This window comes from Corvus moneduloides, chromosome 1 (genome assembly GCF_009650955.1).
Source record: "Corvus moneduloides isolate bCorMon1 chromosome 1, bCorMon1.pri, whole genome shotgun sequence".
NCBI lineage: Eukaryota > Metazoa > Chordata > Aves > Passeriformes > Corvidae > Corvus > Corvus moneduloides.
In genome coordinates, this window is record NC_045476.1 from 106067728 (window position 1) to 106090057 (window position 22330).

Consider the following 22330-nt stretch of genomic DNA (forward strand, 5'->3'; position numbering starts at 1 on the left):
TGAATTCTGGAATGTCTTTTGATAGTATAAATAAATGCTGAGTCAAGAATAACTACACAATGTTTTGCCAAAACACTTGCACTGTATGTATGACAGCTTACTGAATAACAGCCATATATTGAATCTAAATTAAGATAAGGTAGTTTCTTATATCTTAAAACCTTTCTTAAAATAATCTTATAAGATTTCTTATATCTTTCCATTTTGAAGATGTTAGCACCTTTATAGTTTAATAGAACATATTAATGGGTGTTTTGCTTAGTAAAACTTATTTAATATAAAATTAAGTGTGTATCAGAAACTATTGTTTGAAACTATTGTATTGTAGAAAAAATAAAATACCATGAAATGGTCATGTTAAAAATTTGATTGTAGCCACAATATGTTACGGTGCTTTATGACACCTCATATGTCACCACATATGACATCAAGGATCTACTTGCCAAAAGGCAGACACCTCAAAGCAAGCCAAGAATGTTTATTGCAGTAAAAGAAAGCGTACTGACTCAGGAACTTCTAGTAAAGGGAGACAAGGGCCTTCAAAGAAAGGTGTTGGTGTTTATACCTGTGTCTGTACAGCTGGATTTGTAAAAGAGTTGGAAGTATTTGCTGCATCATTCTAAGATTATGTTTGTATGCCATGCTTGTACAGGAGCTGGAGGTATTTGCTGCTTTATACTGAGAGACATCAGCTGTGTTCGTGCCAGCCCTGACTTATGTTGTGACCTTCTTTCATACATTGCCATTAGTGGTTGAGGTGACCTGTCTGTCCCTTATGACAAAGTAGTGAACTAGAAATAAAAATATGTTGCAGGAGCAGAGTTTGAGTTGGATGAGCAATCAGAAGTGGAGTGCAGCCTATAACACAGCTAAAGCAATACATAAAAATTCTTCCATCGAGAGGGAACGATGGCTATTGCTTTGGCTTGTGCTGCTGCCTGTCTCCACCTAAACCAGCACTTCCAGCTCCTTACCCCTCTGACACTTTTTGTTCTGTGTCTTGTGCTGTATTTATACTGCTGAGAGCAGAGCTCTATGTTTCACTGAAATCAATCACTAATCCCCTACTATTGGGAAGACTGAAAGCTGAGGCAAATACCATTAGAGCAATGCCATTGATTGGTATTCCAGCAAACGTGTTAGTTTGTCTGCCCATAACTGTTGTCTAATTATACCTGAACGAGCAGAGAAAACAACACCAATTGCCACCAGAGCCTACAAGTGAGTTAATATGCTATTTCTCATTGTAGAAAGTGTGCCTGTATACGTTTAAAAAAACAATAAAAATTGGGGTTTGTGTTTCTGATACAAGGCATCTTCTTTACTCTTCATACACATTACTGTCTTCTTTATAAACCACATTTTGTATATGTGTAAGATATCTACTGTAAAGTCCTGAAAGGGACAAGAATTTAAAGAGTCTGTCACTGTTAATTTTAACTTTTGTATCTTCTACTCCCAACTGCTTAAAATAAAACCTGATGATAACTACGTATTTTTTAAGTTCAAAATAAGCAATGTGTGGGAAATTTTAGAAAACTTGAGCAGGTTACATCATTCAGAAATTGAACTCAGTTTTTCAGAATAAAAGTAGTTCCTCATCTCTATTTTTAACATTAAATAGTTCCCAGGTGAAATCAAGAGCTCTTTATATTGTAAGAGTACTTGAGACTTTTTTGCTGGGATGGAGATCTATATTTTAGACCTGTGCCCCAAGATGTTGAACTTACTCCTACATAACAAAATTTTTAATGAACATCTACCAAAAAAGCATTAGACGAGAAAATGGATATTTTTAAACAACAAACAATCTTCATTAAAAGTTGAAGCTTTAAATTAAAGAACAGAATTGGAGCCAATTTTCATTCTTCCAGAGAGCCTCAAATCTCCTATGATCCAACCTGGTAACTGTCTCACCTCGTTTTATTCTTTCAACTCCCACTGCTCAGACAGAGTCTCTTCCAATTAGCCTTCCCTTTACAAGTAACAGATCCATGGTATCTACTGGATTGTTGGGGAAGTTAGACTGGTGGGTTATAATCACAGGCTGGGTGATTTATAGGTTTCTCTGTGTGGGAAAGTTACTGCTCAGTGAGCTGAGGTTTGAATTTACAGTAGTGCTAGCTTAGTCCAGTTCCGTTTTTAAATACAGTTGGGAACAAGCTCATTTGAAAGTGAACTTACAGTACTTAGAGTAGGTTACCTGCCAAATTACTCAGCTATAAATTCTAGCTTCAGTTTGTGAAAAGGGGTTGGGGCCTTGGTTTTTTGGTGGTTTTTTTGGTTGTTTTTTTTTTTGGTTTTTTTTTTTTTTTTTTTTTTTGTTAAACAAATGAAATTTTTATTTTTATTAAAACCTAGTAATTGATACTTATGCAATGTTTATGGTTTTATTCTATTCAGTTAACCCGGTCACTGTTGCTACTGTTATTAACACACATGGGTTAGCATTTTACCTAGGTTCTATTCTAAATATGTTGACAATATGCCTTAAGCACAAATGATGTTGCCTGCTGTCATGAGGAACGTTCTGTAATTGACCTTTCTGCATTCTGCATATACTGCAACATTATAGGTGTGTGTGTTCCTCATCTGCACTGGAGATATTGAACAAACATCCTACTACATGGAGCAAAATAGTGGCTTACACAGTTAATGGAAACCCAGTAAAAACGCTGAGACAAGAGAGCAAGTAGCTCCATCAGAACTCAAAATGATGGTCCAGCTAGGATGGGATAGGAGCTTCCTTGAAGGAGTTTTGGGTTTCTTTGTAAGAAGACTGGTGGTTTCGTTGTGTCAGAAGCCACCTATAATTATTTAATACTACTAATTTCCTTCAGCTTCTAGAAAGGCAAGGCTGCCATGTACTTCTTAAAACAAATAGGCTTCTTGTTTAAGATTTCATTAGAAGCATTTCTTTGTCCTAATTCATCTGTAAATATGGTGGTGTAATGCTTGCTTACACTTAAGAGAGTACCTGCCAGTGCTTTCAGGCTCTTTAATGAAAGGTAACTTCATTGCAAATTAATTTATGAATTTTAAGAAACTCTGGGTGTGTTGTGTGACAGAGTTCATGTTAGTATGCCAGCTTGTAGCCCTTGTAATATGAAGCTTCTAAATGTCAGATGTGGATCCCTAACAAATGTGCTTATTTTAGAGTTAACCTGTGGCATCTGATTTTTTTCTTCTCTATCCCCTTTCCTTGCTAGACATGAATATTCCTGAACTCTCAGGAGCAGAGAGTGATGCCACTTAATGATTTCAAATATACTATCTTGACAGGTATCTTTTTACAGTGTCAGGCATTGCTATAAGATCAACTCCAGTTCCAGTGATCAAAAGAATAAAGTTATATGACCAAGTTCAAAAAATGAACTTTAGGGCTGCTTGTTGACACATACGTAAGTTGAAAAATGTTTCTTAACAACTGCAGTTAACCCAGCTTTCCAGCAGATGACACTTTCACTAAAACCCTTTAACCTCAGTTCATATAATTTCTGATTCCTTCTTTTTTCTCCTGTTGAGCTGTCATTTTGTGTACCCTTTTCTTGAAAGGATTCTTTGCTTGGATTCTTGATTACTGCAACCTCTCCATTGTTCCCAAATTTATTAGTGATGCAGTGGAACTGCATTAGTGCCATTCACAGGTGTTCTTTCTGTGATTGCGATGACCTGTTGTTCAATCCTCACCCTTTCCTGGTGGCTTAGTAGGCAATTGAAAGCTAGGGAGATTTTTGACCCTTATCAGGCACACCACCTGACTTTGTAAATTCTCGTCACATGTCAGTCTATTGCAACATAAGTAATATTTAAAAAGAACACCAAGCCTACTGTAAAAGGCAAATGTAGTCTTACTGTTGTAAGTCCAACATTGAGGTCATTAAAGAAACTTAATAACCTAAATGGCTTAAATTCTGAAAGTGCCTAAATCTTCATAGTTATGCTATCTTGCAGAATTTTCAGGCTTGCATATCATCTGCTTTGTACATGTCAGAGAATGCTGGATGTGTAAGATACCGTAGTAATGTGGAGGACAGCTTGAATGATGAGTAAAGTGTGAGGGAAAAAGATGGAGGTGGAGGGGAAAGCACCCTCAGCTGGGACCAAGGAATCGTCAACCTCAGCTTGGCACACCTCTCTGCCAGGCAGGGAGGGGAACTGTTTCTATCCAGGAGGAGACACTTCACACAGATGTCAGCAACCTGCCTTGGAAGTCAGCAACTGGGACACATCAGTCACTTAGAGAGGCCATAAACTGAGAGGCAAAACCTTTCTTTGAACTATATCTGTGTCTCCTGTTTGTGCCCAGTCTCCCATGGCTCTTTTTTTTTCGGGTTGTGGCCCTGTTTCATGGATGACCCAAATCCAAGTGATACAATGCAGGGCTTAGAAGGCAAAAGGAGTAAGAATAGACTGAGTGCACCAAGAGAGCCAGAATGCTATGATTTTCTGCCTTGTTAAAGGTTCTTATTTTAGGTGCATGAGACTTGGGCTTGAGTGAGAGGACCAACCAGTCTGATAGCTGTGAGCTGGCAGCAGCAATTGGATGGCTCTGCAGACACTGATAGGCAGGAACTCAGGTATCTGGGAGGCTTTGCTTTGGGGCTGGGCATCTATATAATGATCCTGCAGAGACAGATAGGCACCAAAGCAGCTTCGAGGATCTAAGCAAGCATACTTACTAAAGCCAGTGACTCATATACATACAGAAAGTGTTCTGCTCCTGATTCAGTTCTTTATTATTTTAAATGCTTAATTAAGTCTCTTTGAACCCACAGGTGCAGTCACTTACTGATGCTTATTTGTTTTCTTTTATTTGTCACAAGCTTTCATTTACCAAGATATTTTAGTCAGAAGATTGAACTAGATGTATTTGAGGGGATTTTAATATATTCTTGGAAACTGTGATCAACTCTGGTACTTTTCTGTTCTGTTCTCTGCATGCTAGTATGTGCATTTGCTTGTAGGCAGGTCTCTGGCAGCTGACTCGACCACTACCATTCCCATTTTGCAGGCTGATTGAAAGGTGATTATGTGTGTATGGCTGCTAAATTATTTCTTATGAAAGAGTGTCGTTTTGAATTTTTCATTTTTCAGTGATATGAATTTTAATAATCAAATGGCAAATACTAAGAAAAAGAAATCTTTCAGATATATGAGAGGTGAATGAAATACTTAGGATTCAGACTTTTTCATGTCTGTCTACTGACTAGCCAAACATCTATAATTTTCAAAATACAAACACTTTGAATATTACATTCACTTCTATATGCATCAGTCATACAAAATTTTTAACCGCTCTCCTCCAAACCCACTGTTGATGTGCTGATTTTTTTCTTTGCTTGAATTTCTCTGAAGTTGTTTCACAATACCTGAGCTGTTAGGTTATGCTTACTAAGTTATTTCACTGTTAGTTAAGCTTTTTCATTTCATGGTTTCTTAAAGCGCCATCTAGAATCCAGGCAGTTATGCAAATCACTGAACATCAGTCACTGTGTCTGAATCTTTCCATATCAATTAATTATTTTTGGGGTTTAGTTTTTTTTGTTTGTCTGGGGTTGTTTTTTGTTTTCTTTTAAAGTTAGGGGTTTTTTTAATCCAAAGCAGAATAAATTTGAGGGATTCAAAATATATCTTATGGAGTAAAGCTTGGCATAGAGGCATAAGAAGGATAGGAAGAAACTGTAGCACATGTTCATTCTGGTTTTGCCAGAAGAAATTTCAACTCCATGTCTCCTATTTGCAGGCTAAAGTCTCATCACTGAGAGTGCAAAGAGAACACTGTTGTGGTTGTTTTGTTTTATTTTATAAAATATGCCTGGAACCTAGATAAAATAACACAAAATTTGTGTTAAAGTATTAACATGGCTTTTGTTCACAAATATTGTTGGAAATGGTTTTCATACTTTCAGGGGAAGGGAGGGGGAGTAAGCTAAGAAGCTGCAAAACCGTGTGCTAGGAAATAAATACTTATGTAACTTATATAAACAACTTATGTAATTTTTTAGGCTAAATTTTATTGTCAACTTCAATTTAGTGCATGCTCTCTGCATGTTTTACAATTTAGTTGGAAAAGTTTGTAACTGATAATTTTGTTTTGACCTCCCCTTGGAGGGAGTGCTGTGCAGACTTTCTGAAAGATGGGCTTTCTGCTTATATTATGATAAAAATGTCCACTGCTTATCATATTCTGAGGGTGTAAATTCAACTTTAGTCTACTGTTCCTTATTGTTTTCCATAGCTGTCTGAAGAAGTCTAGCCAGAAGGGAACAGTAGGTGCTGGGATTTAAGGCAGCTGTGGGTGGCTACAAATAATGGCTTACCCTGAAATGTGTTTAGATTCATTCTGGCTTTAAAATCATTTTGAGAGAGGGCAAGCTGTGGGAGACTGAGAGTACTGTGCTATAGGTAAGGTACCAAGATCTCTTCCCTCCCTTCAGCCGCAGGACTCTCCCTAATAATGCTGGAAGTAAAAATGAATCATTTATGAGCATCAGTAGACACATGGGTGGGGCCTCTTTTAAAACTGGTATTTTTGTTGATGCAACACATGTGACGGCCTCTTAGTTCTGAATATAAGTGTTACAGAGAGGAAATTAGGTTGGTTCGCAGAGGAGATCAGGCAGACCTTGCAGTGTGTCTTGCTGAGGAGCTGGAATCGCCACCAGTACTGTGCTTCAGATACTAGTACATGTGGAAGAAAAATGGAAGGTAAGTGTCTTGAAACTTTAATATCCCTTAAATCAGGACTGAAAGCAGTAATAATTAGATGATCATGTGTACAGACCTAAAAAATTGCACATGTTTTTGTGTATGGCATCAAGTCCAGGGATGACTTGTATGTTTGGGTGTTCTTTGTGGAACTAGTGAGAAAGGGGAAAAAACAACTTTTGAAAAAAACAATTATGAAGGAAAAAGAGAGGTATGGGGAAGATTTGGTGAAACAACAGCCAATTCTGAGAAGAGGAAATAGCATGGAAAAGAATACATTTTATTTCAAGCATAAAGTACAAAGTGCTAGGTTTCAGCATTTTTCTGTGAGGATCAATTTCCCAATGAATACCTGAAGTAGTCTGCCTTGAATGAAGGCAAAATATGAATTGATAGAGAAAAACCTGTGACTGGTACTGATGGTCAGGTTTCTACCAGAAGCAGAAAACCAGTAAGAAATGTGAAACTGAATTGCCTTTAGTATTTTTTCTGAGCTGCCTTTGCTTAAGACAGCAATCCTCCTTTGTGATCCAGTTGCTATACTTAAATCTGATAAGCAACATGTGGGCTGACTGTAGAGAACTTCCCTGGGAAACACAGTATCTCAGCTCCCTGATGTTCCAGTTCAGCTGGATTACTGAGTGGATGAAGAGTAGCTGTCTTGGTTTATAAACACCTCCAGAGACCAGGCAAGGATCAGGTTCTTTCAGTGCTCTTGGCCGCAGGAATTTGCCATGTGCTATAAGCACTTTCGGTTTGACCAGAATACTTTGTGTTATGGTTGACAACTGTCACTGAGATATGAGATTTTCAGTTCAATTCTGTTGCTCTTTCTTGTCAGCAGGTATGTTGCACTCATGAGCAATAATGATGTAATGCACTCCTGTATTTTTTGGTTGTTGTTGTGATAGTGTGCATATTTTTATCATGGGTAGCGCCCAGCTCTGCGTGTTTTGCTGATCTCTGTTGAAGATCTGAATGACCAATTCATCATCAAATTCAAATAGTTAGATAAAAAAAAATATTATTTTTATTCAAGGAAAACAAATCAGAAAAATATGCCTTTTTTTTTTTGCCCCTTCCCTACCTATTCCACCACCTCCTCCCCTCCCCCCCCCCATTAACTTAAATTATTATTTAATTCAGGATGTGATCCTGGGAAACTCCACTTGCTTATGTTAAAAATCTCCTGGTCCCAAGGGCTTAGCTATGAGTCTCACCTTATGTGGATACACCCTTGGTTCTGGATGGGAAAAATTATTTTTCCTTAAATTTTAATTCTGTATTCAATGCAGTACCCATGAAATTAGAGAAGTTGCATTGTTAGATTTTTTTGTAGGCTTAGCAGGACCAACCTTAACCCTTTAGAATTATAATAATATACAAGACTTTGTACATCAGTAAACCCAATTTCCAAAACTGCTGAGAATCTGTGGCTCCCATCATCTTCAATTAGGGTGAAGAACTTTTGAAAATAAAAAGTTGCATGCAAATAAGTAAAGATGAATGTTGCCACCCATCCTTCTGGCACCAGTGTCATAATTACTCCTATGAAATGACTGATATGCAGGCAGGATGCCCAAGGGGGAATCAGCCAAGATTTTTGTCAAGCTAATCACAGCACCTGGGATAGATTGTCAGCATTTTGAAATGTCACAATTTCTGAATACTTCCTTTTCCACTAAGTTCCTCAAAGATATCTGCAAACTTTTTATGACTTTGGGAATGCAGACTGAGACATTTGCATGTGTATTTAACAGCAGTTAAAAGTTTCATATTTATATACATCTATTTTCTTTTCGTAAGTCACTTAGAGTGCCACTTAAGCTTTTAAATACATACATTTTTATCAAGATTTTATTTATTCTATTTACTTTATTATTTTATTTCTTTTACAAAACAAACCCAAATGTCTCAAACAATAGCATGTGCACATTTACTGTCTAGCTGTGGTTGAAAAGTAACAGTCTGTAGACAGCATGTTGTAGTGCGTGGAGATAATATTACAGTGCAAAGTCAACTTTTCAAGTAGAGATCCTAATATTGTCCCTCAGCGTCAGGTATTAAAAAGCAGACACTTTTTAAAAGAAGTGAAACTTGTAGCACAGCTTTAAAAATCAAAGACTCAGACAAGTTTCCATCTGCAAGCTAGGAAAGTGGTGAACTTGTAAAGGGATTTTTATGGATGTATGTCTCAATTTCAGTCTTGCTGAATTTGGAACAAAGTTTTGAATGAATTTAGAAAGAATTTTCTCTCTTTCATTACTGTCTCCTCTTTCACCTAATCTTAACCACAGTCAAAGATGGGAACTTAATTATATGGGTTTTTTCCATTGTGCTCCTTTCTCTGTCCTGCAGTCATTGAGCTGGGAGAAGTCGACTTGAACTGTCCTTCCAACTGTCAAATACATAATACCCATTTCTTCGGAACTGACAGACAGATAATAAGGAGAGGGCAAGCCTTCAGCTTTTATGCTCGTTTCCAAAATCGGGAATGGGATGACTCCGTGGACCAGGCTGCTTTCACCGTGGAGACAGGTAGTCACTCCCAAACACTCTGTAGTCTTTCCTAGTCCTTTGCTGTATAGAAATATTTCCCACAATCTTCAGAAGACTTCTTTCATAGTCTTCATATTCCCATAATCTACTCAATCATGTTCCTTGTGAAGAGACTACCTTCCCCTAACTCAGGCAGTTCTTCTAATATGTAAAGTTTTCTCACTCTGCTAGAGAAGTGACAAGCGAAAAAGAAATCCACCCTTGGGAGCTTCGCCTTGCAAATGATGCCTAAGAAAATTACTAGCCTTTTACATGTGCTTTGTTTAGTCTGATGGAAGTGGTTTTTATTCTCCTGAAAAGGCCTCAGACCCTGTGAATCAAATGAGACAAAATGCACCTTCCCAATGGGCAGATGTCTGGACCAAACCTGCTGGAGTGCTTCCTACAAAGTTCATCAGCCAAAATGCATCAGTATCAGCGTGTTTCCTCCCTCCAGTGTCTGCATTGGCCGTTATATTCTCAATATGCAGATCACATCTTGTGGTCACACATATCAGCGGTGTCTTGGAGATTTTTATGTCCTTTTTAACCCTTGGTGTGCAGGTAAGAACTTTAGTGTTATCAGATGGTTTTAAGAAAAATAGCTAGGGATGAGTAAAAATGTTGAAGATATTTATTATTTAGATGGTAAGTAAAGGATGTAGTCACAGAAATAATGAAAAGCAAGGAGGGATTTAACGTTGTTATTTTTTATTTTTTCCTCCAAGTTCAAGACTGTCTCAAGCAAATGTTTTGATTTGTTTTATTAGTGGTAGTAGGAGTGAGGTATAATTTTTTCCCACAACTTTTACAGTGTCTTGACAGGATAGAAAGTATTGGGAAGTTTGCTCTGTTCACCAGGAAACACATTTTTACAGCGAGAGTGACTGAGCACTGGCTCAGTCAGGTGAGGTTGTGGAGTCTCCATCCTTGGGGATATTCAAAAGCCTTCTAGATATGGCCTGGGAAACTGGCTGGAGGTTGGACCAGATCACTTCCAGGGGTCCCTTCCAACCTCAACTATTTTGTAATTCTGTGAATACTGTGTTATCACCATAAAATAATATAGTACAAATACAAATTAAATTCTGTAGATCTGGCTCTGGTAGCAAGCAATTCTGGAGCCTGTAGGACATTGCCAAAATCATTACATGACAAATATTCACATTGTCTGTGCTGATTTGATCTAAATCAGATACACAACTCTATGTGCTGAGCGTTTGACTCGTAGAACAGCTTAGTGTGAAGATAAATTGCAAGCTCTTCCATTCATGTGTTCTACAGCAGGGAGAGACTTAATAAAGATATTATCTAGCTGTAAGTAAGAATGAATTGTCTATGAGCGCTTAAAGAGGCCACAATCTTCAGCATGATTAAAAGTATAAATCAAAAATTCTTAGGAAAGGAAAGAGGGATCCAGTGAAGCAGAAGATAACGAAGCAAGTAGAAAAGTATATTTTGTCTGAATGAAAGCTCTTCATCTTTTCCAGATGACCCTGTATATATGGACAATCAGGCCCATAGAGAAGAATATGTTCTGAATGAGCATGGAATACTGTATGAAGGAGTTCACAAGCACATTACCTCTCGACCATGGCACTTTGGACAGGTACTTTTTGAAGACGTGTTCAGAAATAGATGTCATCCATACACTGACAAATGAAGTGTTATCTGTATTTTTCCAGAAATGCATGCTCTATTTGAAGTGCAAAGGTTTTTAGGAGCAGCTTGGATTATGCATACACAAACCAAAATGTCTGAGAATTTCACTGTAGCTCAAATAACTGGAACAAAGTTTTGTCTAGTAAAATCAGGGAAATTGCAGAATGTTCTGGAAACGAGTGAAACAAATATTGTGCTTCTGAAGGAAAATTATTCCATTGGCCAAACATAAGTAAAAATGATATGTTTTTGCCTTTGGTTTTCCTTCAGGCAGACAGGCAACACCATGCAGATCATTAGGAGCTGTGCTTGATTTAAAAAAAGAAAACAAAAGGGCAGGAGAGGAGAGAGGGCAGCTCATATAAGTGAAAAAGACTGGATTATTGACAAGAAAGGTACTTAATCAACGTCAGCATACCATGATGCCTGTGTTGTCCTCTTTTTCCTCAGTTTGAAGATGGGATTCTGGATATCTGCTTGAAGATCTTAGATATGGGTGCGAGTTACCATCAGGGCTCTGATCGTGACCACTGTTGGCGCAATGATCCTGTGCATGTCAGCATGGTGGTGAATCACATGGTAAGACCTGTAGGGATGTGAGACCTCTGAATAGATCAGGTCACACTTCATTATATTATAGGACAAACTGCATTGTAATCAAACACAGTAGGGAAGCAGGGAAGATCCTTTCTGTGCTCAGATTCACAGGAAAAATAAACTTGGAACACTAATTTCTGACGATTTTGAGACAAGCTTAGAATGTGAAGGCATGGTTGGCTATTTGGAAAGGTTGCTTTTCTTTTCTCTTTCTAGATAAGTAGCCATACCACTAGCAGTATCATGAAGATTCCAGAAAACAATGATTACCTGAAAGGAACAAAGCCATTTTCCTGGAACGGAAGTGTCCCTATTCTACAGCAGTGGTACAGTGGCAGATGCAGGCCAGTCAGATATGGGTACTGTGGATCGCTTGCTTCAGTAATGTGCACAGGTATGATATTTCAGTTTGTCCTTACCTAGTTTATAGAAAAAAGAAGAGAAAACAAGGATCAAAAACCTCTGACCCCAAAAACTACTTGAAGAATTTTACTTATAAGCATTTTACTAGAAAAGAAATTGAATATTTTTCTCATGCTCCTGATATAGCGTTTATTATCAACCTTTTGCTTTCCTATACAGGACAGGCTGAAGAGCAAGAAAAGCAGTTCTGGTTTCTCTGTGACCTTTATATTATGCAGTTATCAATACCGGAACTTTTATTAAAACACAGAGCAAGTGCAGCATCACCGAATCATGGAATAGTTGGGGTTGGAAGGGACCTTTAAAGGTCACCTAGTCTAGTCGTCTAACCCCATTGTGGAGCAAAAATTTATGCTTTGGGTGATGTTTGAAGGATGAGAAAAAACACTAAGTTATGAACAGGAAGATCTCTAGTAATGTCTCCTCCAAACCACAGAAGCATCAGGCTATATTCTCCTTTTTAATGCAAAAGATGAGATAATAGTGCACTAAACTCTACAGACAGAAGATTTGAGTTCCAACTTTATACCATTTATTTACTGAACCTGCTTCTACATTGACAAAAGTTACATTGAAGTCCTGTAGATGAATCTATATGTATCACACTATTTACTTAAAAAAAAAAAAAGAAGTTTTATTAAAGCAGAATCAGGTTAATGATTTCTGAACTTAAAACATCTGGTTTTGTGGGGTTTTTAAGTTGGAAGAGTAACAAACCATTGCTTTCAGCTAGGCTTTTATCAGACTGCTTTTCAAGAACTAAAAAGAAGTTTTGAAGACAGAATCACTCCATCCCAAGTATTGCTTCCTATCCATTGTATTTCTATAACCGCAAAGTAGAATATAAGATAATTATTTATAAAATAAATGAAGGATTTGCCTGATTAATTGTGATTTGTAATGAGTCATTCATTTTTTTTTTCTTACAGTGATGAGGTGTTTGGGAATTCCAAGCCGTGTTGTCACAAGCTTCTGTTTTCCTTGCTCAATTGAGAATCCCCTTGGTATCAATGAGATTTTTGACTCTTCTGGTAAAAACCTGTGTGGCAAAGACAAGCTATGGTAAATAAGAAAAATTTTGCCCTTTAAAAAAGTTAAATGATAGGAAAACTGGTATAAATTTAGCAGATCAGTGTCTCTCTTTGGTGTACCTCTCTTCAGTGGGGTAATGCTCTTCAGTTTCCTAATAATACATTTGAAAAACATGAAATTACTACAGAGGCAGTCTGCTCAATGTAGATTTTCAAAAAAGAAAAAAGCAAAACCTCTTGTGAGAATCCATGCTGCCTGCTTACCCTTCTCAGCAGAAATAAATAAGGCTATCAAACTTAGTAGCTTAGTAGCTGTATGTAATGAAAAGCTAGGGAAAATTTATCACTAATTTTGACTATTATCTTCAGTCATAATCACTTGGTTGATAACTATGTTGTCCTCCTGATGTTCTTCATCCTGATGGCTTCATTCTTATAAACCTTTTGATTCCTGTTAAACAAAAGAACTGTGTTGGCATGTTATCAACTAAAAGAAGCATGTCTTGCAATCAGGTCTGTGGGGTTCTGGAACCAATTTCCAGTCTGAGTGATATAAACCAAACAAAACCACTCCTGTCACAAACATCATTAAACACACAAAATCTTCAGTGGATTAAAAAATTATCTCTGACATGATTTTCCTCTGTCATAAGGCATTAAACCTGCTAATCCAAGAGATATCTTTAATTGTATATTCCTTCATTCTACAGGCGATACCACTGCTGGAATGAATCTTGGATGGCTCGCAGAGACATAAATCAGTGCTGTGGTGATTGGCAGTGTCTGGATCCAACACCTCTGGAAACAGGCAGAGGTAACTTTACTATAGTTGGAATAATTTTCCTCAGATTGCATTGCTGAGTTTCCCCTACTACTCAGGTTACAATGTGTTATAACATTTTTGTTCTTATTTAGGTTCAGCTTGCAGTGGTCCTACATGGGTTCGAAGCATCAGGGAAGGGGAACTGGACTTGGATTATGATGGTCATCATATGTTTTCTCGAGTAAATTCAAACTATGTTGGCTGGCTTTCCCAAAACAATGCCCAAAGAACAAAATTTTTCTGTGACACATGGCCATGTGGACAACGTCTAATCACCAAGAGCGTTGGCAGTGAGCAATTTGAAGATATCACTGGAGCTTACAAGTATGAGCTAGGTATGATGAAAATATATTAAATGGGTTAGAGGAAATTTTACAGGGTAATCATATCAAAGTATCAAAGTAATCCCTCCTGTGTTAAAATATGCAGAACAATCTGAAATTGTCTTTTATTTTTGAGAAAGAGGCAGATGCTTTTCTCTTCAAAGATCTTGATTTTTAAGCTCCTAAATATATTTAGATGATTCAAACAAAGCACATACTAATTAGGATAGGATAGGATAGGATAGGATAGGATAAGATAGGATAAGATAGGATAAGATAGGATAGGATAGGATAGGATAGGATAGGATAGGATAGGATAGGATAGGATAGGATAGGATAGGATATTTCAGCTGGAAGGACCTACAATGATCATCTCATCCAACTGCCTCACACATCAGGACTGACTGAAAGTTGAAACTTACTGCTAAATACTTCTTTTTAAGGCACTGACAACCATGGCACATCAAACACCTCTCTAGGCAGCCTGTTCTAGTGTTTGACTAGCCTCACAATAAAGAAATAGTTCCTAATGTCCAGTCTGAACCTTTCCTGGCACAGCTTTGAACCATTCCCATGCTTCCTGCCACTGGACACCAGGAAAAAGAGCTCAGCACCTCCCCTTCCACTTTGTCCTCTCAGGAAGCTGCAAAGAACAATGAGGTCACTGCTCAGCCTCCTTTGCTCCAACCTAGACAAAGCCAAAGCCCTTAGCTGTTCCTCACAGGACATGCCTTCCAGCCCTTTCAATAGCACTGTTTGTATGCATATGTTTTGGTCTCATCTGTACAATAGTTTAAAATATTAGCAGACTTGAGAGAATCTAAAAAAACCCACAAATTCTTCTAAACCTAGGATTAAAGCCTTACTTGTTGCTTCTTGTGCCAGGTCTGTCAGCAAATATGCTTACTTACTAAATTCATGTATTATTAGCATATTCTGCTGTTCTTACTTTGGGCCACGGATTACTGATTTTCATATTCCAATAGAAAGGAGGAGTTCAACCAGCAAAATTGCATAAAGGAATGAACAGTAGATCACAGCTGATTGTACATTTGCAAGCTCTGTGGGGTTTTTTGGTTAATTTTTGGTTGGTTGGTTGGAAAACAATTGATAGTTTCTCTGTTTTAATGGCATATTTTGCCTTTTGCGAGAACTAGTAGCATCTCATATTCACCCTTATCCTTTTAAAGAGTTATATTTTGAGTTTTGTACTAACAATACATTTTGAGATTTACATGACCATTTTAAAATTTAACTACTTAAAAGTAAAATACGGTTTTAAATTTTTTTTTCCCTGAGATGTTTATTTTCTTCTGTGCATTCAGACTGCTGTATCTCATATTTCATTATCTGATGCATTTGTTTAACAGCAACCTGCTACTTTAGGTTCCAGGAAGGAGAAGCAATAAATTTAATGATCTTTATTATTTAGGTAGAATAATAATAAGGTTCTTGTGCCTCCAACAGATTCATTATCATGTATCTTCTTCAACAGGTTCTGTGAAAAACAAAGAAGCCTATTTCCGGGCTTACAGAAGAATTCACCCAGGGTATTGCAATGCTTCCAACTGTCATATAGAGAGAGAGTTATCGTCTCTGAAAAACCCATTTCTGAGCGACTCTGGAATTAACATGAGGTTAAAGATGGCTAACTGCCCAATGTATGGTGAAGATGTCCAACTGCACTGGCTCCTTGAAAATTTGCGTAATGAGAACAAAACCCTGAAGTTTAATTTGTGCGCACAAATTATAACCTACAGTGGTTGCCCAATGGATCAATTTTGGAAAGACACTGTGAACGTCACACTGGGTCCAAGGGAAGGTAGGAGGATGAAATTGTCTAATACCCTGTTCTTTTCAAGAGATAGTTGGATTTTAGGATTTGCGAAGACTTCTTAATAGTGGTGAGAAGTGAAATGTGTTAAATCTTGACAGCTGAATTCCCTTTAGGGTGATCACTCAAAAATCAACACAATGTCAATACTACATGTATAGTGAGAGGTAAATTGTAGTCTTTCCTTAATTTCTCAAGGTTTAGAGATTTTTATGGTATTTTAAAATAATGATTGCATTAAAATTTCGATTCTGAATTCGATACTCAATACAAAGATAAAGCCGCAATTGTCTATCAGAAAAGCAATGTTTTCTTTGGCTAGAAGATATCAGCCAGTGTAAAACACTTCTTAGAGCACCTAGACATACCATATGCTGAGAAGTGCGAATGTGTAGCAGAATATAAACACCTGCTTCCATGGTTAATATATTTTTCTGGAAGAAAGAAGATTGCTTTAATTAAACCGCATCATTGTAAGACAAAATTTCATACCGATATTAAAATTCTATTTTACCAGGCTTTAATTTGCCTATATTTGAATTATTGCTTTAAGAATTGCACTGGGAGGAAAGTTTCCAAATTTTGCATAACAATAATAGTAATAATAATAGTAATAATAATAATAATAAACAACCAAATAATCTCCTTGCAAATTCACTGATAGATGAATTGAAAACTGTGAAACTGATTGCTGCAGATAGCAATGTATCACCCTAAGTCAGGAAAAACTCTGTCTATTTTCAACGATTCCATGATAACTCAATATTTAATTAAGCCATTTGTAAGTGTAAGTTAAACTTTAGGAGAAGGCAAGTGGAAATATTAATCAAAAATTCAGAAAAAAAATTCAAATAAATTTGTTTTACAGTGAAAAAAATTCCTCTGTGTATATCATATAATCAGTATGGAAGTTATCTCTGTGATCACAACATTATGAAAGTGGTAGCTGTCTCAGACCCAGAGTGTGGAGAAGCTCTGATGGTGAGCAGGGATATTGTGGTCAACAGACCACCTGTTATTGTAAAGGTAAGGAACTTTAATTATGGAATTTGTGATCTAAGGAACAGACTTGGGGACCCTTATTGGCCACTTCCTAAGTAGTATTTCAATCAGCTTGAAATACTTTACATTTTTCTTTTATCTTATTGCCCTTTTCTTAATTTAGCAAGATTGGTGTGATTTTTAAAGTAAAGTAAAAGTTGACTTAGTAATGTATAGAGATCATAGAAGTAAGTCAGAAAGAAATGTGTATGAATAATCCTTTTTTATGTTTTTTTCCTTTCATTTATTTACCTCATTGTTAATTTTGTAAGGATTAAAAAACCATAAAATGTGTTTGTTTCTTTTTTAACTAGCTGCTGAGCCAACCCAGACTGAAAGTACCATGTACTGCAGAGATCTCATTCTGTAATCCTCTCCAGGAAGACATGAAGAACTGCGTAATGACATTAGAAGGCTGTGGTTTATTCAAAGAGCCAATGACCATTGAGTAAGTTCATCAATTCTTTAAATGGGGATAATATTGGGGCTTGACTAAGGTGTGCAAGATCAGAACAGGTTTTGAGAGAGACAGTAGTTCTGATTTTTTTGGTGTTTAGCACATGAACAGGACTTTTTGCCTCTTATTACTTTGAGACTACATTAAAAGCCTCACTCCTCTTGAAAGTGATCATCATTTAAACCTGGCAAGATATGCTGCTGCTTCATTTTTCTCAAGATTTAATTTAAGTGGATGCATCAAATATCTGCACTCTTGTCTTTACAAGAATTACTAGCTGGGTCTCCCATCCCTTACAGTCCTATTGAGTTTATAATAAAATTCCCTAGATATTAATGAACCAGCACTAGCCACGTATAGGAACGATTAGAGAACGACAGTGAGAAATAGCAGTATGCATTCTAAGCTCATAACACGTTAATCACAGGAAACTGGAAACTTCCAGGATGCCGTAACATTCTAGGAAAAGTAGCTGTTCATTAATATGCATTGCTTGTCTTCATGACAAGGAGAACTGACAAAAGTATGACTAGTTTGAGGGGAAGAAATTAGGAATTGTTCTCACTGAATAATAATGAACTGGATTCCACAAAGCCACCCTATCAAACTGCTGCAATTGGTAAGCAATAAATACACCTTTGAGGCAGAAAGGTGCTACATTTTTTGAGAATTCAAGACAGTACCACAAATGATTTTTCAATTCCAATTACAGAATTGACTATGGGAGTCTTCCAAATCTTCTCTTGGGACAGAAGTTTTTACCATGCTTTTCACAACAGAGAATACGTTATTTTTGGAAGAAGACAAGAATAACAAAGTTGTCCTAGCAGTTTGTCTCTAAAATATGTCATAACAAAATCAAACTTAATTTGATGCACTCATCTGGTAGCTCTTAGGTCTCTGAGCTACCCAGGGTCCTAATTATTTTCCTTCTCTTGCTCCAGTTTGGGAACGCTGGCATCCAACCAACAGGCACGGACCATCGTGGAGTTCACACCTTACAGGCTTGGCAGCCACCGGCTCCTGGCCAACCTTGGGTGCCACAAGTTTGCCTACTGCAAGGGATGTGCCAAGGCCGAAGTGTGTTGCTCTGCAGGCCAGAATGGTGTCCTGCCCGTCAGCCAGAACGGGTCACTCCCAGTGTGTGAGAATGGCTCCATCCCCATGAATGGCTCTGGGCCTGTCCCTGTGGCAGACCCTGCGTTCAACTCCATGTGTGAATATATATGTATCCCAGTGTGCAACCCAAACTGCAGCGCAGGGGGGCAGCCTGTGTACGACTTCGTGTACCTCCCTGCAGGCCATCCCTTGTGCAACTCCATCTGCAACCAAGGCTTCAATCCGAGCATCAATCCTGGGTTTGAGACAGGATGCGATCCTGGCTTCCGTGTCATATGTGAGACTGTGCCTCCTGCTACGTGTGCTCCAATGCCTCCATCCATGTACAGCTCCATGCCAGCCCCAGCATCCAACCCTGTTTGCACCCCTATGCCTCATGTGGTGTTTGAGACAGGTCCTGCTCCCACACACCCATCTGGAGGTGGAGGGGGGCCAATGTCCTACTCTGTCTCTGTTCCCGCGAATAATGCGGTGAGTGCATTGCTGACCCACTTCATGTCTGGCCCCAGTCCCAGTGGGGCAACCCAGGCAGTCCCTATGTCTGCTCCATCATCCTACTCCATGTGCTCTCCAGTAGTCCACACCATCGGTAATCCCATGCAACCTCCAACTCCCCTTTCAGTGCCTGGTGCGTCCATCTCACATGTTGTTTGTGGCTCCACACCCTCTCCCACCACCCAGCCTCCATGTGGCCCAGCGGCCACCCTGTCCTCCCAACCCCTGAGTGCCGCAGTAGCCCACAGCATGTGCTCCCCAGTGGCTTCCCCAGTGCCCCGTGCTGCTGACCGTAGCAGCACCCCAACAGTGCTGCATGTGGGCAGCGCCTCGGCATCCCACTCACGGTGTTCCCCAGCCCCCCGTCCCGTGGGACCCCCAGCATCCCACTCGCTGTGCTCTCCAGCCCCCCGCCCAGTAGGGCCCCCCGCGGCCCACTCCCTGTGCTCGCCCAGCTCCGCCTCGCTGGTGGCCGTGGGCTCCCGCCCTGCCAGCTCCCCCGCCGCTCAGCCCTTGGACTCGTCAGCTGCTGCCTGCCCCCCGTGCTCCCCATCCCCTCGCCCCCTGGCAGGTGCCACAGCCCGCTCCCTCTGTGCTCCCATCTCTCGCTCCCTCTCCCAGATTGTGGGTGCCTCCGCGTCTCGCTCATTGTGCGGTTCTCAGTGGGGAGACACCACTACTCGCTTGGGCTCCCACTCCACGTGGGCTCCCACCTCTCGATCATTGTGGAGCCCTGAGGGGCGCTTGGGCTACTCCTCGACCCGTGCCACCTACGGCACACTTACACGCCCTCCATACAGCTCCCTGAACCGCTCCTCCTACACCTTGTCCCGCTCTGGCTACACTACCCTACCCCGCTCCACCTCTCCCTCTGCCTATGCCACCCTGACCCGCTCTGGGTCGTGCCCCTCTGGCAGCACCCTGACCCTGGCAGGGTCCCGCAGGCCCTGGAGTCCCGGGAGGAACACTCTCACCTATTTCAAACGCAAATATCTGTAACGGAGAGTAACCTGGGAAAACCCAAAGCCAGTGAAATAAAGCCTGTGTGCAGACACTTTGCAAGAGGTTAGAAATAGGGTGATGAAGAGCAGCGTGCTGCTCCTGAGCATTTATCTGTGGATTTGAGATGTGCCAGGAAGCAGGCTGCTAGCCAACTGCTGAGGGATGCATTCCATGTAATACTTGTATGTCTTGAGATACGGTACGGTGGAAGTGACAAATGAATGTGCTCCCCGCGGAGCCGTCGTGACAATAGTTGCACGGTGCAGGTAATCAGACTTACTTGCTCAGTCAAGCTGTTTTATAAATGATGTTCTTTCACTCTCTCTTCCCTTGATTTCTTGCAATGCACATTTCTCAGATGTCCCTGGGCTACAGCACTCGTAGCAAATCTCTCTCCCTGCATGAAATGTGCTGTCCTTGGGATGCTGCAGAGGTGACAGCAGACGTGCCTTATGTCTCACCTAACAGACACTGGGCCCCTGAACCCCAGTGTTGTTGTGGCTCAGGTCAGTTCTGCGTGCACTCTGTTCCCTAGTTGTGTAACACTGAAAACTGTGGAGGTCACAGAGCAACTAAATCGTTACAAATCAGCTGAAGAGTTTAACAGCTTGGGGGTTTTTTTATCCTTTTTTCTTTTTTTAACAATCAATTTAGTTTAACTACTCTTGATGTATTACAGACCCAGTATCAGGAATCCAAAGGTCAGATTAGAAAGTCTGCTAAACTCTATGAATAATTAATACAATTGATTTGCTTTCACAACTGACTGGTTTTCATATAGCATATTTCAAGAAGTTTTTCATATGCATACTTGTATGTATTTAGGTTCTTAGGAAAAGCTCTAATTCCACAGCTGTGCCTTTTTGATTCAGTATAGCTAGAAAACTTAGAAAAAGAAGTATGATGTTATCCTTTCTTTCCAGTACCCACCCCTCCCAGCCAAAAGGTTAAGAAGGTGAATGGAATGTACTGCATCTTCTTCAGATGATGGTACTGTTCCAACCTTCTCCAGGTGTTTTAGGAGTTGAAATCATACATTGTCATAATGAAACTATCCCTGAATTTTGGATTTGCTCACAAGAATTTTGGATTTACTGACATCACCTCCCATCCCTCCATTATTTTCCTCTAGTAGTCCATTAATTTTAGTAGCAAGTGTTAGTGGGGTTTTGTGGTAAGGTAAGTTTGCTGGTGCTGCAGAAACTTCAGCCATGTAGCAATAGTATTTCAGTAGTATTGCTGTAGTTCACGCCCCTATGTGATGAGACTGAGTAACCTTCTGAGGATTTTGAAAAAGTGTCGTGTCACAAGGTAGCTGTGAACGTGCCAGCACTATCAACTGCATAGTAATTCTGAGTAAGGTAGAAGAAAGATTTGCCTGGATATTGTAGTAGAGTGATCATAACTCAGTCACCTGGTTTTTTTACACAGTTTCAATAGTCTATGTTAGATATATACTGAGAATTTCTTTGCCTGACTGACAATAAAATAGAAATTTAAAAACCACCTGTCATTCTATTGTTTTGGGAGTTTTTTTGGTAATACTTATTAAAAGGTGAGGACTAAATCTCTGCAAGTGAACTGATTTGTGAAATCTTCCCTCCGATCCGCTTCTGTTAAATTTCCTGTTCTTTTCCTCAAGGTCTGAAAAAAAGGCTTCAGAATAAGATCTGAAGTTAGGAGAAACCTCTAGATTTCCTACTTTACCTGAAATACTCCGTTTGATCTTAGAGGAAAAATGAAGCCATCCTCTTTGCTCTCAAGAAACCTTTCCACTTGTTGCATGAGTTTTTCCTTTGCTCTGTAAAACTCTCAATCCACAGAAATGCCAAAATGAACAAACCTTTGGGTGGCAGAGAAAGAGGTAGAAAAGATACTAACAGCATTTACTTAAGAAAAAAAAGTGATTTTTTTTTTTGAAAATGTGTTAATAGTACATGGTAGCTACATGATTGTCAAATAACATTTCAGATTTCTTTTCCCAGTAGTGGCATGACTTCTCTGATGTTCCCAGTTTCTGAGAACAAGCCTGATTGCATATATTTCAGAAACTCCAAAGATTTGGTCACTGGAGTTGTTGAGAGGTGTGCAACCTCCACTCCCACTTTTCTTCCCATATATGCTGAATATACATTGCTTTTGAAAGAAATGTAGTAAGTTAATTCTAACTAGAGCCATAGGGGATGACAGAAATTCTTTAAGTTCAAAATTATTCTAGTACTGAAGAAATGCTGTTGAGTCTGTTGTTGTCTCATACAGCCTGGCAATAACAAC

The 22330-nt window shown here is 39.2% G+C and overlaps 1 protein-coding gene across 1 annotated transcript; it reads left to right on the top strand.

The window, feature by feature from the left end:
- Window positions 1-6543: 6543 nt before the first annotated feature.
- On the top strand, window positions 6544-21569 carry LOC116449521 (protein-glutamine gamma-glutamyltransferase 5-like). The gene is made up of 13 exons (XM_032121142.1): window positions 6544-6711; window positions 9070-9249; window positions 9571-9813; window positions 10740-10858; window positions 11362-11490; window positions 11725-11902; window positions 12861-12993; window positions 13673-13776; window positions 13878-14120; window positions 15604-15930; window positions 16811-16968; window positions 17298-17431; window positions 18385-21569. The coding sequence occupies exons 1-13, from the start codon at window positions 6705-6707 to the stop codon at window positions 20051-20053; spliced, it is 3624 nt and encodes a 1207-aa protein (XP_031977033.1). The 5' UTR covers window positions 6544-6704; the 3' UTR covers window positions 20054-21569.
- Window positions 21570-22330: the final 761 nt, after the last annotated feature.